The 16,328-nt window shown below is 40.7% G+C and overlaps 1 protein-coding gene across 1 annotated transcript in view; it reads left to right on the top strand.

The window, feature by feature from the left end:
* Positions 1-16,328, top strand: part of KIAA0586 (KIAA0586 ortholog) — a 70,153-nt gene that overhangs the window by 38,031 nt on the left and 15,794 nt on the right. The window contains exons 29-30 of the mRNA XM_059474060.1: positions 2,667-2,803; positions 6,328-6,415. Coding sequence (XP_059330043.1) covers positions 2,667-2,803; positions 6,328-6,415 — 225 coding nt within the window. The remainder of the gene's footprint in view (positions 1-2,666; positions 2,804-6,327; positions 6,416-16,328) is intronic.

Here is a 16,328-nt window from a genome sequence, read left to right as displayed (position 1 = left end):
CTTCTAAAATTGTTTAATGTAGCTGCTGCAAGCATGTAGAAAGTATTTTGTTGACTGTGGTTTTAAATATGTTTAAACTAAACTGAAATAATTACCAAGCTGTTGCAACACAAATGTAGTTGCACTGATTCATCAAAAGTTGTGTAAATTAAAGTGATCAAACAGCTGCTTTTCTGTCCTTTTAATTTTCACATTTATGAATTTGACAAGAGAAGCTTATCTCACATTATTAACCCTTGACCAGTAGGAAGTGGATTGGAATTAAATGTGTTTAACACGTGGCAAAAACAATCTTGGAGAAAATAAAATATTTGCTTGGTTTTGAAGCGATTAACATTTGAACTGGTCATACAGAGAGTAACCTTTTAAACCAGCTGTGACCTAACATTTTGGACAAACACACCAATGTCAGCCTTGAAAATATATTCTGGTACTTTATATATTATCAAACTTTTCCTTTAAAGTAGTTTGCTTGAAAATTGGTTGCATGAAGTTTTCTGAGATAAGAGATTTCTCTGAGTCACTTGTTTGACTCTGTGTTGGTAGAGGTCAGTCAGCACTAAGGACACCGATGTAGCAATAAATCAGTGCTCAGATCATCTGCAGATAGTGCAGCACAAGGGGGAATGGTTTTAACTCAAGAGGAGAGATTTGGATTAAATGTGGGGAAGAAATTCTTCCCTGTGAGGAGTTTCAGGGTGGTGGGGCCCTGGCACAGAGGAGCTGTGGCTGCCCCTGGATCCCTGGAACTGCTCCAGGCCAGGCTGGATGGGGCTTGGAGCACCCTGGGATGGTGCAAGCAGTCCCTGCCCATGGCAGGGGGGTGAGCAGGATGGGGTTTAAGGTCCCTTCCAGCTCAAACCATTCTGGGATTTCCCTGGTTCTGTAAGTCTGTAATGGTGCTCAGGACCATGGAGTTGGAAGATGTCTGTTAATGGCAGAACCTGTCCCTATGTCTGTCTGTCCTTCTGTCCTCCTTACCCACACTGTCCATGGCTGTATCTGGCACAACAGGGTTGTATCTCCTTGTATCTTTAAAAATAATTTTTAAAATGTATTTAATTCAATTTAGGGTGCCCTTTGTCTGTCCTGTAAATAACTTAACACTTTTCAGACCAGCTCCTGCATGTGATGATAATCCACCAGCAGTGTGTTTCTCTACTGATTTTCATACTTATCTCTAAATCTTGTAGTGTTGTTTTTAGTCTTTATTGCAGCATATTTTTGAGAGGAGCCAAGTGCCCTGTACTAACTACCATAGGGCAATGCCCTGTGCTTTTACATAATCTTTATAATCCCAGCCTGAGTTCTGTTGCATTCTGATGATTTTTAATTTAGCTTTCCTCCCTCCCCACCTCTGAACACAGCACAGTAATTTGTTGCATTGCTAAGGAAACAACATTGTATAAAAGCTTGGATTTGCTTTCAAGACAGGAGTTGTTTTCATATCAAGGAGAAACAGAAATCCTGGTTTCTAAGTCCTTTTGTTACTGAAGTCAACTCTGAATAGAAAACAATCTGGTTTTGGAGGGAGGGTCAGGTCAAGGGTGGAAAGGATGATCTGTGATTGTTTCCACTTTCCTTCCAAACCTTTTTTCTCTCTGCACTGGGATGTGATTGTCTGGCCTTCAGTGCAAGTCAAACATTTCCTGGCAGCCACAACAGCTACAATGCAGGGCCATCATTTTATTTGGTAATTATTTCCAGGGCAAATACTAAATAATAGTTAAACCACGGGTGTCAGACATCACATATTTCAGGGTGTGCATCTTTCACATGAAACCTTGCAGTGGATACTCAGTTCCTCTGGCAGAATGAGTCACCCACAGAGGTGTCTGTAGGAATTTTGAGGATTCTGTGTTTTGTGGGGTTGTTTGCAATTTTGTGACCAGATTTTATTTGTATGATGGGAACACAGTGTCCATTTGTAGGATGGAGAAGGTGTTGCTCATGTGGGTCCATAACAGCATCTTGATGATCAGTAATTTATAAATCCTTGTTTTCTATGCTGAAAGTCAGGGATATAAAAACCAACATGCAAATGAAATGTGGCACATGCAGTCTTAAAGTGAACAATAATTACAGTTAATTAAGCAATGATTATAGTTAATTAGGCTTAAAATTCATTCTTTGGCTCTGTATGATAGCAGAAGGCTAAAGTTAGTTCATGAGCTGTCAGTACATTTTTCATAAAGATGTTTTACACACTTGCAGGCTGCAAAACCATGATAAATGTTGGATTAGAGAGTGAATTATCCCTTTAAGAGAGACTATATACAGCTTTCTTTTAGTTCATACAGGAGTGAAAGATTTAATGAAGAAGCTTTTCCAATTTCTTTGCAGTAAGTGTGATAAAGCTCATTAAGCATATAATGGTATGATGAACTGTACAGCTCTGAAGCTTTCTCAGATGCTGCCACATTACAAATCTACAGATGATAAAGCTGATTTATTCTTTCAATTTCCACAGACATGTATTTCTTATTTCATTTTTATCCCCGCAAGAGCAATTTAAGGGGTATACAATGAGCCATGTAAGGAGGAAATCATTCTCTTTAACATTGCATGTCCCCCTGTTGGAAGTTTGAAAGGCTGCACCTTCTGTCACATGAGTTGACCAGGAGATTGTGGCTCCAGCTCATGAAGGAAATTTTCTCTCTCAGCAGAAATTCTTGGAGATGCAGATCCAAGTCCTATTCCAATGCTTTTGGTTGAACTGGAGTCACAGCCAGGTTCAAACACTGCTCTGCCAGCAGCCCAGCCAAGCTGCAGAATGACACCACTCCCAGAGGATCTGTCCCAGGTGAGCTGAAAGCATTTTTCCTGTGCCTAGTCAGAAAGAGCAAACTGAAACCTGGGAAAGTAAATTTTCCTGTTTCACTGTCATGCCTGACATCACAGAACTGGTGCATAAAGTGACACATTCAGCTGAGAAGAGTCAAAGGCATGTTTGCTGTAAAGGTGACTCTGTTTCCTGTGACAAATCCTTACCAAATCCCTTCTTTAAAGTTCTGACCTTTTTTTAGCTTTTCTGCACTTCCTCACAGCTTCAGGGGTCTCACAGGATCCATTCCTATACAGCATCCATTGGGGCATTCCCATGTTTTAGGGGCACAGTCCTTCAAATGCAGGATAAATCCTGGATATAGGACTGAGGAGGTGAGCACAGAAATACAGAAATTTGCCTCAGGGGTTGTAACCCCCTCAGCATTCCAGGAGTTTCATTTGTCCTAGGAGGGGCAGGGCTGGAAAGGCAGTGAGGATGATGAACCCCAGAGCACTAAAAGATAGAGGAATATCCTATTGATCTCTGCTTCAAGCCTAGACAGTTAATTTTTTGCTACTTTATTAGTATGTGCTGTTACCTAGAGATGATGGTTTACTTACTAACTAATTCAAATAACAAGTGGCAAAAGCTAAAAATGAGGTGGCAGACTGCTCTCTAATATGTGAGGCTGCACAGTGTGTTTGAGAGCATTATATACTTGCTGTATTCATGGATAAATTCTGTCCTTCCCTGAAATTTTTTGTATTTGATGTTTTATCTGTATTTTTAAAAATCTAAAGTATCTTGCATTAAACTTCCTTTGGGTTTATGTTTTTGAGCCTTGATTTGTATTGTGCCATTGGTGTCTGAGCAGTTCTTAAATTTGTCACCTGAAGTGATGTGTTGCATCTTCAGAGAAGATTTTTAATGTTACACCTCCCTCCTTTACTTTGAGCTCATCAGAACAGACTTTCTTGGAATTACTGTTCACAGGCAAAAGTAATAGGGACAGAGAGGGTAACACATGTGCCTTTCACAGAAGATACACAGATAATTATATATTATCCTTTATCTGTAGGTAGTTATAAATTATCTTATCTTTAGAAACTTCTTGCATCTGAACTCTTAGTGTGGCTTTTTTTTTTTTTGCCTGCTGGCATGTAAAACTCACCCTCCCTTCAAACCACACAGGCAAACCCCAGAACTTGGTGTGGTTTTGTTGGGTTTGGTTTGTTCCTGAGTGTGACTGATTTAACTCTACATCACTTTCTCACAGGATAACTTGATATGAAGTGATGATATTTATAAGTGATTTCCCCATGCAGGAGAGATGTTTACTGTGGTTAAGGCATTCTGTAAGATCCTGTGCTAGATCTTTACATCCTTCTGTGAAATTAAAAAATAACCCCTGTACCAGGTGATTTGTAATCTTGTTGTGACAGCATTTATCTACCTTGTGACAAGGATGAACCTTTCCCCAGCTTTAATTAAGGATGGCATCTGTGCTCAGCTCTGCCATTGGATCTGCCTTGTCACCTGCCTGCAGGAACAGAATTTCTGGTAACATTACACCAGCAAAGAGAGCAGGAGCTGCTGAGCCTTTCAGGATGATTCATTCATTCATTCTGTGCAATGTTTAAGGCAGCAATCACTTCAGACTTCTTGAAGGATTTCCTCACAAGTTAGTCACTGACTCTCACATCTTGTTCTTCATCTCCAGACAGTGTTTGCCTTCTCTGAAATCAAACTGTATCACCTACATACAAAGGCAGAAGACAAATCTATTCAGGAACAAAGTTTGCTGAGAGAGCTGAGAAAATGCAGGATTTCAGATGGTGTCCTGCTGGTCCTTGGCCCTGGGAGGTGATGGCACAGCCTGGGTTGGCTCTGCAGCCTGAGTGAGCAGGATCCTCGTGCCAGGGAGGTTTGGCAGGGATGTGGAGCTGCCAGATTTGTTTGCTCCCTGGCACTGGTGTGTAGGTCACAGAAAGAGCCCTGAGTTTTCACACACAGGGCAGGAGCAAATGCCTTTTAGTCATTTGCTGTGTGGTCACTCAGTCCAAAACAAATGGCTTAAGTCATACAGGAATTTTCTTATCTACCCAAATTCCTTGGCTGCTCCTCCATTCCTGGCATTAGATTTTTTTTTTTTTTTTGGAGATTTATATATGCTTTTAGCCACTGTTAGACAGAAAGCCAGACTAAATATCTTTACTTTGACCCCTCCTGTCCATTCTTGTGCAACGATACAGGAATTGACTGTTATTTGTGCCATTTTGCCCCCATGGTCTTAGCTCTAAGAAGCAAGAGAATGACTTGGAGGAAGCTGAGCTCTTCCTATTCTAAATAAATCATTTTGATGATGGGAGGGACAGGAACATTGAAGTCATATTTGCGTGGCTACACATTCCAGAGATGGTAAATCTAAATAATTTCAAGTCCCAAATGCATTGTTACAATCTTAGAAAATCACTTGGTTGCAAAATATTTTCATAATATTCCTTTATAAGTATGGATGTTTTTATACAATCTGCATTTTTCAAGTGGGATTGTCACTTTGGTATTCTCGTTAACTTTCATTTTTTTGTATTTCAAAAGACATGGTTTTTTAATCTTCAGGAATGCAGAATTGTAGGTTATGAATCTGTGTTATCTCTAAACTTCTGTTTGCAGCTTGGTTCAGTTTAAACTGAGTTTTTATGTATTACAAATCCAACAGAAATAAAACCACTTCAGATGGAGAACCCATGAGAACTCTTATGCTGCTGATATTTAATATTCATTTAATATATTGGTGTCCTTCTGTCATGTATCCATGAGACCTTCATGCTCTCAGAAAATAATCTCAACTCTTTCTCATCTTGTCTGCTTTAAATTTATCTGTCCTAAGAGAAAGTTTAAGTCTTCCAGGTAGGCACCTAGTGATAGGACAAGGGGCAGTGATTTTAAACTGCCCAGGGCAGGGTTAGATTAGAGATAAAGGAAGAAATTCTTCCCTGTGAGGGTGGGCAGGCCCTGGCACAAGGTGCCCACAGAAGCTGTGGCTGCCCCATCCCTGGAAGTGTCCAAGATCAGCCTGGATGGGGCCTGGAGCAACCAGTTCTAAAAACATGGCCAAAGAAATAAATTTTAGATTTGGCTTGGGTTTTCCAACCAGTGAGCTGAAATTTTTATATTTCTTTTCTCTTTCATCTTTCTCTTACTCGTCAGGAGGGTAATACCCAGGGAGATATCCTGGGTATTAAAGAAAGCCAGGGAAATTTTATGTTCTTTCTACTACATGCTTTGAGTAAAAATTGGAAGTCTCTTGTGTCTTAAGGTCTAAAATGGCACTTTTGCATCCATTCCTGCTGCTCCCAGGATGTTTGTCTAGAGGGAATAGCTGTAATAGGCTAATTCAGAGCTGAATTCTCTTGAAGTCAGATGTAGGGAGAACAAGTGCACATGTTTAATGAATCTTTAAAAACTTCTTTGGATGTTTCTTGAAGCTGAATGTAATCTTGCTGTGCTTTGCCATCAAAAGTGAGATTTGTAATGTGATTTTAATGCATGATACCTAGGAGGAAAGCCAAGGAGCTGCACACGTTCAGATTGTGAGACCCAGAGTTATCTTTGTGAGAAGGAAATCTGAGGAGATGCAGCAAGAAGGTAAATCAGTGTCAATGTGCAGAGTTCTCTCAGTTAAGCACATCACTTCTAAATATTTTTGTATACTGACGTAACAGTGCTGATTTTTTAAAATTTGGTTTTCATTGCTCTACAGCATTTCCAGACATTGCTGAATGCAGAGTTATACACGTTATAAATGTGTATATAAAGTGGTGGCTGTGTGTGTACACAGTTATGTTGTTGGGGTGCACTGAAAGGATTGGAAATTCATCCTGAAGAAGAGAAGGCTCCAGGGAGACCTTAGGGCCCCTTCCAGTGCTTAAATGGGCTCCAGGAGATCTGGAGAGGGACTCTGGACAAGGGGTGGAGTGGCAGGACAGTGGGCAGTGGCTTCACACTGACAGAGGGCAGGGTCAGGTGAAATATTGGGAAGAAATTCTCCCCTGTGAGGGTGCTGAGGCCCTGGCACAGGGTGCCCAGAGCAGCTGTGGCTGCCCCTGGATCCCTGGAAATGTCCAAGGCCAGCCTGGATGGGGCTTGGAGCAGCCTGGGATGATGGAAAGTGTCCCTGCCATGGCAGGGGTGGAACTGGATGAGCTTTAATTTCCCTTGCAACCCAGATCATTCTATGATTTTATGAAATGTATCTGTATGGAAGTCATGAGAATCTTGGCAATTAAGTGTTTATTTAAATTTGGATTTGCCAAGAGCATTGCAACGTGCGTTTTCTGTAGTCAACTGAATCTTAATTGCTTTATAGAGTGCTGTTCAGCAAAGGAGATGTTCATGATGTTGTGATAAAGGGAGTGGCTCATATGCTTGAGAAAACACAGGAGTGCTGCAGAACTAAAAGATAATGTGAAGATCATGCAACTGTGGAAAAAAATAAGACATTTTCAATGTTAAAATGACCTGGTTTGAGATGGACTTCAAGCTGGTGTGTAACAGATAAAGATTTTCTGTTCTGAAGGACACTAAGTATTATCTCTGCTACTTTTGGAGGTTGCTTAACAGTGTTTGTAAAGGTGTTCAGGATGATGAAAGAGAGGAGAGAATATATTTTGTTTATTGTAGTTCAAGTCAGTGTGGGAATAGCATAAACTGTGCACATGACTGCTATGGGTAATTGTTTTAGCAGATAAGAAGCTTGTGGAGGTGCTACAGTGAGATGTGTAGCAGTTTTAATCTTACATTCTAAGAACAAGAATCTAAAAACCTGCCTGTCTACAATATATGCAATTATAATTGCTCCACCCTAGCACTGAGAAATTCTTCCTTCAAGCCCTTTTAAAAATAATTCTTTGAACTTCTTCCATTTCATTTTTTTTAAAAACATCCCATCGAATTCTGAGGGAATTATTCTGCTTCAAATATTTATAAGTGGTAAGAAAAGCCCCAGGCCATTGTTATTGGTCGTGGGACTTGGAACCTGATTTCAAAACTGTGGTTTGCATATGAAGAAAGTTATGAATAATGTAAAAATTATCTATGGATAATTAGTGGAAAAGCTTCCAGAGCTGAAGTGGCACAATTTAGTGCAGGTCTGTGTTTACCTGTTTTTACCTCTGCATTTATCTGTACTGTAGCACAAGGAATTTGGGCACGGTCCAGTTGTGTCTGAGCTGAAAATGTGTGACCAGGAGATGGCAGTAGTCAATTTTCTTTGAGAGGGGAAAAAAAAAAAAAGAGAAAAAAAGGATGATTTATATACCAGGATAATTGAAATCTCATTCGAAGTATACATATTTAATAAGCCAATAAAAATCTCAAGGATTAGAGAATGGAAACAACTGTCTGTCACTTTTAACCAGAATGTCTCCTCTCTCTAAGCTTCACCACAGAGACCTTAATCAGGCCAAAAGTTGAGGGTAAAAATTAATAAGAAGCATTTGAAAGAAAAAGGAAAGCTTGCAACATGATAAGTGTACGTGGGTTTAAGTAAATACAACATTTTAAAATGAAGCACATCTGTTAGTGTAAGTTCAAAGCACCTTGTTTATAAAAGCTTCATGTCAGATGGTTGCCTTCCCTGGGATAGAAGGGACAGGGAATGCCTGGAAATGGAGAAGCATTCTGGAGGCAGGAGCATTTATTTAGGTGCTTTTTCAGAGTTTAAAGGGTAAGTGATTGGCTCGGTATTAGAGGTTAGGAAATCCAGAGCCCTGAGATTAAGTGTGAATTCACAGTGTTGGGAGAAAAGGAAAATTGTTTTGGGCTTCAAGCTGGATGTTGAAAAGCCATTTTGGTATAATTGATAAGTACATGACAAGATTTGATTCATCTTTTGGTGGCCATAAACACATATATACACATTAGAGCTTTCTTTTGTTGTTTAAAAATTTCTGTGGTCTGCAGTGAACATGTGTTTTTACTGAAAGAAACATGATTGATGGCTTCTAATGAAAGTTGAATTTTAGGACTGCTACAATATCATGCCTGAAAGGGTAAAAGTCTCCTGAAAAGTTACAACTGAAAATCAAGGCTGGATGTATTATTAATTGAAATGTGTGCCTTCTCTAGACACAGTGGAGACAGTGGTTTGAAAACACAGAGTTGTTCTACATAATATACATGCATATATATTTTTGGCTTTATAATACCCTTTAATCTTTGTGCCATTCTTTCATATATCTTCATGAATTTAATAGGAGAGTAATTGTTGTGGTTGGTGAATGCTCATATTTCCAGGATTTAAGCATTTTCAGGCTTACATTAAAAGGATTCAGAATTTTTAAAATTAAAATGAAAGAACAGGTGGCAATGCTGGAGTGCAGAGCAATTTTAAACTTTAATATGAGCAGCTCAGAGGTAGCTGTATCTTCACTTAATTATTTTCCTACAGCACAGACTCTCAAAATGTGACCTAGAGAGCACAACTTGATGCTAGTAATTCCTTTTTATCTCCAGCTAGTGAATTATGTTCAGGCAGTGTAAATACATGGGAAAGGAATATTGGGACACTGAGCAATTGGCTTTGTTGCCACAGAGAAATTGCACAACTGCTTGTGGGAGGAGATGATCTGTGCAACAAATGAATAAGATGACAAGAAGCCCTTAAAACAATCTGTATAAAAAACAAAAATTCCATAGTCCTTGCTGAGTATTGAAGATGGGTTGCTTCTGTGTTAACATTGACATTAGGCTGCATTGAAAGCTGTAATGCTGAAAATATGGCTATAACTAAATACTTCTTTGTCTTTCTTCTGCAGCCAGGAATTGCTCTGAGTTAGGTTTTGGGTTATTTTTTCTTCAAACTGTTGTGGAGTGAGGCAAATGTGTAACAGATGCTTCAAGGAAGGAAGAAGATTAGGATAAGGCTAAAGGTCTTTCTTTTTTTCTTAGAACTGGAACTGTTTTGGTCAAACTCAATGACTATTCTACTGAAAGCTTACTTTTCCCTCAATATCCTGCTGTTTCTTTTTTTGGCCTGAATTTCACTGAAGGCTTTTGCTAAAGATTCTCCACAGCAGCCTGGATGTAGCAGCCAGTGAAGCAAAGCAGAGCTCTCCTTGCACAGAGCAGGGAGAACAGCCACAACCTGAGAGGCTGAAATAGTTTGTGCAGCCTGTGCTGCTCCTTGAATTTGCCTCATTTCTGAGAAGATCTTGGAAACTGGAGGAATGAAATCACTTGGTTGTAATTAAGGCATTTTTCAGGCAAGTGTTTCATGTAAGTTTTTTTCAGGGTTTCTTCAGAATTGTCACAGACTCACAGCATGGTGTGGGGTGTAAAGGACCTCAAGGATCATGTAGTTCCACCCCGTGCCATGGGCAGGGACACTTCCACCAGACCAGGTTGCTCCAGCCTGGCCTTGAACTCTTCCAGGGATGTTTCTGATCTATTTTTCCTCTGGTTTTCCTCTCCAGTTACCTCTCTGTGCTATCAGGTAGCTCATTGACATCACTCACTTAATGTATTTTACATTTGGGCAAGTCAGGAAAGGCAGGGCTGCATTTCCCACAGAGGCTCTGGCTTTTCTGTAAGTAGTCATTGCCTTTTAGGTGCTCCAAGTGGTTTAGAATGCCAGTTCTCAGGGAGGTTTTGTTCATTCTGCATGTGTCCATAGGAGCTGCACAATAGCCCATGCAGTAGAAAACATGTATGTTAGTGATAAAGTGTGCATTCTGAATAATATCCCACATAAAATCCTCAGTATCCACACATGAGAGTTTCTACTGTGAACTCCTCTAAGTAAATATTTAGTTGTGTTATAATACATTTGGAACAGGAGCTTTTAATTCCTTGGCTTTTGTAAATATTATTTATCTATTAACAAGTGTCATTTATATCTGTGGCTGTTTCTTTTCCCACTGAGTTAATTCAGTTATTTTTCAGACAAAATGTTTAACCAGAAGTTGGATTTTCATAGCTTAAGGCAAAATCTTGTGTGAATTTGTCACTGTGGATGATGATGTTCTGCTGCTTCAGCTTTGAGTCATGAGGAACCAAACAGCAGCAATTGCTGGAATTTCATGGGACTGTGCACTCCTTTGTAGCCATTCCCAAAAATTCTTCCAGGGAAATGCTCCTCTGGTCTCACACAGTTGTCATTTTTTCCCCTCACCTACTTGCCCTAAAGGTGTGAAGAATTGCAACTACAAGCAGGTGAAGCACAGCTGTAGTTTGATTTTTGGATTCCTAGAATGCAATTTGATTTTTTGAGGCACCTAAATGAATTGAAATGGAGAATTTAAAAAACGAAGAGAACACAGTTTATACTTGAAGAAAACTGCACCAGCAGTGCCACATTGCCCTGCAGTCTGAGGCCTTGCTGCTGAGGGCTGTGCTCAGGGAGGAGGATTCTCCACACCATGCATTGCCCATCTTTCCCTCCTTGGCAATTTCCTTCAGCTTCTACAAAGCTGAGAGTTTGTTCTTCTGTTCCTGCAGCCTTCAGTGTCCCAGCTCTCCCTGCTGCAGTGGCATTGCTGTGACCTTGTGCTGAGGCTTTTGCCCTGTGCAAAGGCAGGAAATTTCCCTTTTCCCCTTCTCTTGGTGCCTGTGAGGTGGTGCTTTACACCCATCATGAAACCTTCACAGCTTTTCTGTATCCTGTATTCTGTGTCCATCATGAAATCTGCTTTTCTGTGTCCTCACACCTCCCTCCTCCATCCCACCCTGTTGGGTGTGTGTCTGGGTGATCTCTGGAGGGAACTATTTTGAAATTTTCATACAGTAAAAAATAATAAATCCTCCCTTTTGAGAAGATCTTTGTGTTTAAATACATTTATTTTGCTGAATTTCAGGGTGTGTTCCTGTACCAAGCCCCTGCTCTGGTCTGAACACAGCAGCAGGGATTTTCAGTGAAATTCCAGCACCAGATGGGATTTTTTGTGCAGAGAGGGAAAGAAAAACTTCTTCAAAGTGATGTTATCCCTACTGAAAGCATTACTTCCTATGGAGACTGTCAAATATTTAGATTTTTTTGCTTGTCTTTATCCAGATTTTCTGAGGCTCAAAAGTAAATATTGCAAAAACTCATTTGATTCCCTCTTTAAGCCTGGATTTTAAAGGTGATCTAAAGATGAAAGATTCTAGGTGATCTAATCCAGTGACCTGTGGCATCCCTCTAAGTGTGTTTTATAGATCACAAGTTAAACTTCTGTTAAATTGCTATTTCAGTCATATATGAGGGACTGTAATGTGAAAATATTGAGGTTCCAGTCTCGTTTTCATGCAGGTAAGCTGAAAATTGTTGGCACTGCTGCTCAAAGCACCCAATGGACATTTGGAGTTTGAACTTTTTCATGGAACCATGGAATCATAGCCAGGTCTGGATTGGAAAGGACCTTAAAGCTCATCCAGGTCTGTCCCTGCCATGGCAGGGACACCTTCCACCATCCCAGGCTGCTCCAAGCCCCCTCCTTGGACAATTCCAGGGATGTGACAGCCACAGCTCCTCTGGGAAATCTGTGCCATATAATAAAAATAATTTCATCCCAATATCTAAGTTAAATCTCCCCTCCTTCAGCTTAAGGCCATTCACCCTTTTCCTATCACCTTTTTTATCCTCTTTTTACCTCAAAATATCGTGTAGCCCCCAGTCCAGGTGCCTGCTGACCTGCCTACATCACATCAGCCAGACACCAGAAGGTTCAGAGGATCTTCTGTTCTGTAGTATATATTAAAAATCTAAAGGATTTCACATCCAAATTAATTGGAATTTATTAAAAAAAAAAAAAAAATATTCATAATTGCATTTACTTTTCAAACACTTTGATAACCTGGAACCAAAGCAGCACGGTTCTATCACTGCAATTCTCTGTATTTTCCCTTTTTTTCCCCATCTTTTTGCCACTTAGGGTGGGGCTTTTTACAATTGTTTAATTGTTTGGGGGGGGTTTTATATTTTATTTCATTTCAGAGTTTCTGGCAGCTTGTTTCTCTAGTGGCCAGGCATATCCTAGGCAGAATTCTCCTTAAAGAAAGGGTTTCTCTTGTTGCTGCATATCCACTCTTTAGGGTTGGAATGTACCAGCTGAAAGCTCTAAATTGCAATTTCCATTTGGCTGCCTACCTTTGATCTCTCACCAGTTCCAGTTTTAGTTGTATAAATCCATCTCTTGTCAGCCTGTCTGGGGGTGAAGCTCCAATGTGAGGCTTTTCCTTTTGTCAGAGCCTCTCATGGTGGTGGTGAATCAGCTGGAGTTGCAAACAGGGGATGGAATTGATAACAACTATTAAATACAAGTCTCTGATCTCCTGGACACTAGCACACTCCTCCCCAGCCTGTGGAAATGGTTATGCCAGGACAGCTTTTCTCACAGCCTGTCTAGGATTTGTAAACATGCTGGGATCTGACTGAGGCAGCTTTGTATTGAGGATTATGATTTGTATGCACTTTTACAAACTTACAGTAATTGCTGTTGCCTTCATTGTAAAGAGCAAAAAATAAACACACACAATAAACCCCTTTAATGGGCACTGATCCCACTGGCACTGATCTTGAGCAACTCTGAATAAAAGCAGATGGTGGCAGGCTGGCTGGGCTGACCTGCTTTCCCCTTTCATGCAAACATTGCTTATATAAATGGGGGACACACACAAAAAATTAATGGGCTTGGGCAAGCCACCTAAGGACAGAGACTCCCCATGTATTTAATGCTTACATCAGCCCCAGGGCTGCTTCCAGTTAGTTCTTCTCTGGAGGGAGAAGTTTCTCACAAATTAGTGGTTCCACAGCTCTGAGCCCATGGTTTAACAAGAAAGAACTGATGTGCAGCTAGAAAGTAAGCATGTTTAGCTGTTCTGTGGCCTGTGTGTTGTGGTGGGTCTGCAAGAGAATCAGAACAGTCTCTCCTGAACCTGTTGCTCATTTGTGGACAAATAATTGAGTTTGAAGTCCCTTTGCAAATCATCTGCTGTCATAATGTTGTGAAGAGGCATTTGATTTTTGTTGTGGTCTTGTACTAGTTTAATTCATGTGCCTATTTGTTAGCAGTGATGTTAAAAGAATGTAAATTGGGATTCCTGGTTGTTCTGCAGGATGTGCCTCAGTGTGTCACTGCAACAAGATGTGACCAGAGCACCTCTGCTGTGGAGACAGGCTGGGAGAGCTGGGATTGTTCAGCCTGGAGAGGAGAAGGCTCCAGGGACACCTCACTGTGCCTTCCAGTACCTTAAAGGGCTCATAAAAAAGAGGGAGATGGACTTTTTATACAGATAGAGAGTGACAAGACATGGGGCAATGGTTTTAAACTTGAAAGAATTAGGTGTAGATTTGACATGAAAAATAAATTTTTTGCTGTGAGGGTGGTGAGGCCCTGGCACAGGGTGCCACAGAAGCTGTGGCTGCCCCATCCCTGGAAGTGTTCCAGGCCAGCTTGGATGGGGTTTGGAGCAACCTGGGATGGTGGAAGGTGTCTCTGCCCATGGCAGGGGTTGGAACTAGGTGATCTTTAAAGTCCCTTCCAACCCAAACCATTTTGTGATTCCATAATTCAGAGCATTCCCTTTCCAGCAGGGCACTTGGAGTTACTGCATCCAGAATTCTGCTGCAGCTTCTCACCCAGATTCCAGCCTACAAAGGCAGATTTGTGAATAAGATCCATTTCCACTTCTCAGTCACTCTCTGTGTACAGCCTGATGCACCCAAACCAGCCAAGCTGAGTCAGGAACCATTCCAGGTCTCGGGCAGACCTGCTGCTGGCTGCCTTGGCACACACACCACAGGATCTCCTAGGATGACCATCCTTACTTGGATTAACAGTCATTTAAGCAGGTCTCTTATCTCCCTTTTTTATTTTTATAAAAGGCATCAGTATCAGAGCAGGAAGTCTTGATGGTTTTGTGTGCTGGCAAGACATTGCCTGGATACTGTTTGGTGACAGGTGAAGACAAGGAGTATTACAAACACATATATCAACTTGGAGAAACATTTCTAGCACTGTGATAGGAGAAATGCAGGCTTTATGTCTTCAGCATGTGCTGAGTTGGTTACATTTTTCTGCTTGGTGGGGAAGGCAGATGTTGCCTTTTATAATTCAGTGGCTGGTGCAGCACAACAGAAGGAGCAGCTTCTGCTCTCCCCACTGTGCTGGCTTTGCTGAGCCCTGGGCAGAGGCAGCTGGACTCCCTTCAGCTTTACCTGTTAAATTGCTCTCAATTCAGCTTTTTGAGCACTACCTAAAAGCTGGAAAGAGCCAGCTGTTAGTGTGGGGGACGGGTAGGAGAGACATCCCTGGGACATGAGTGTGTATGAGGTGAGCGATGAATAACTCACAAATTCTGACTGGCTGCCCCCAGACCTCTTCTACAAAGCAGACAGAAGCTTTCATTCTCAGACAATAAACTTCTTTTTCTTTTTTAATGCTTTGTAAATTTTTGGCACTGCTAAGGAGAGGCAAGGCACGGCTGCAAAGTTATGGTGAGAACCAAGGTGGCCAATAAAGATGGATATTTAGACAATTTGTGTTCACAATCAAATAATATTTTTGAAATTCTACTGCTTATTAGATTGTGAAAGGCTTGATTACAGGCAGTTTTCATGCTTGTGGCCAGTGTTGTTTCTAGATATTTTATTTCTTGTTTTTCTACATGCTTTGGGAGTAAACAGACCTTCAAATTCATGCACCAAAGAGAAGCCAGGTTTGTCCAGCTCCACCTTCTCAATACAGTGCTACAAAGGCTGCTTAGAATTAAATATAAATACAGGGTTCCCAAGCCCACAGGATTAATTTCTTAAGAATAGGAGCCCATGAAATTTTCAAATAAGGCAACAGCATGGAGTAAATGTTATCTAGGATATCTTCCAAATGAAGAACACTGTGTAAATACTTGTAATGCTCCTCTTTGATAACATGCTGATTTTGAGAAATGCAGGCTGCCAAAGTAGCATTCTTGGTAAAAAATGGGGTAAGGGCTGGTGAGTGAAGATTAAAGTTGTCATGCATGACCTGTTGCTCAGTGCTCATGGGGCTGTGTTTTGTAACTCTGTGGAATAACATTTCCTAACATAAAGCTGGAGTGAAACCCTCTTCATCTTCCATGCAACTGATTCTGTAAGTGAAGTACAGCAAATCCTCATCTCTGAAATACCATTTGCAAATGTGCTTTTTGTGACTGCCTTTGCAAGGAACAGTAGTAAATGATGGAGATGGGTTTAACTTTGTCTGTGGACTACTGTGCTCTGGTTTTTATCACAGTGCTGTCATTGAGAGGAGAAAAAAAACACCCTGCACCTAGAAAAACTTAATTTAAATTTAGAACCTTTGTATGTCCTGTCGTTCTGCTCTAATCTAAAACTTCTGTTTAGCTTTTAAAGAAAGAAGAGCTGGTTTTGAGCACAGTTCTAAACAACCTGAGTGAAAGTTGTTGAGTGTGGCACAAAATATGGAGCAGGTCTGTGAAATTCATTTTTCCCCCAGTACTTTGGCTGCAGGGAAGTAACTGTGTCTCTTTGTGTACAGCATGACTTTGCCTTCCAGTTAACTCTTTCTTTTTTTAATGTCAT

The sequence above is a fragment of the Ammospiza nelsoni genome, chromosome 6 (assembly GCF_027579445.1).
Source record: "Ammospiza nelsoni isolate bAmmNel1 chromosome 6, bAmmNel1.pri, whole genome shotgun sequence".
In the NCBI taxonomy this organism is placed as follows: domain Eukaryota; kingdom Metazoa; phylum Chordata; class Aves; order Passeriformes; family Passerellidae; genus Ammospiza; species Ammospiza nelsoni.
This window is presented reverse-complemented; position numbering and strand designations above follow the sequence as displayed.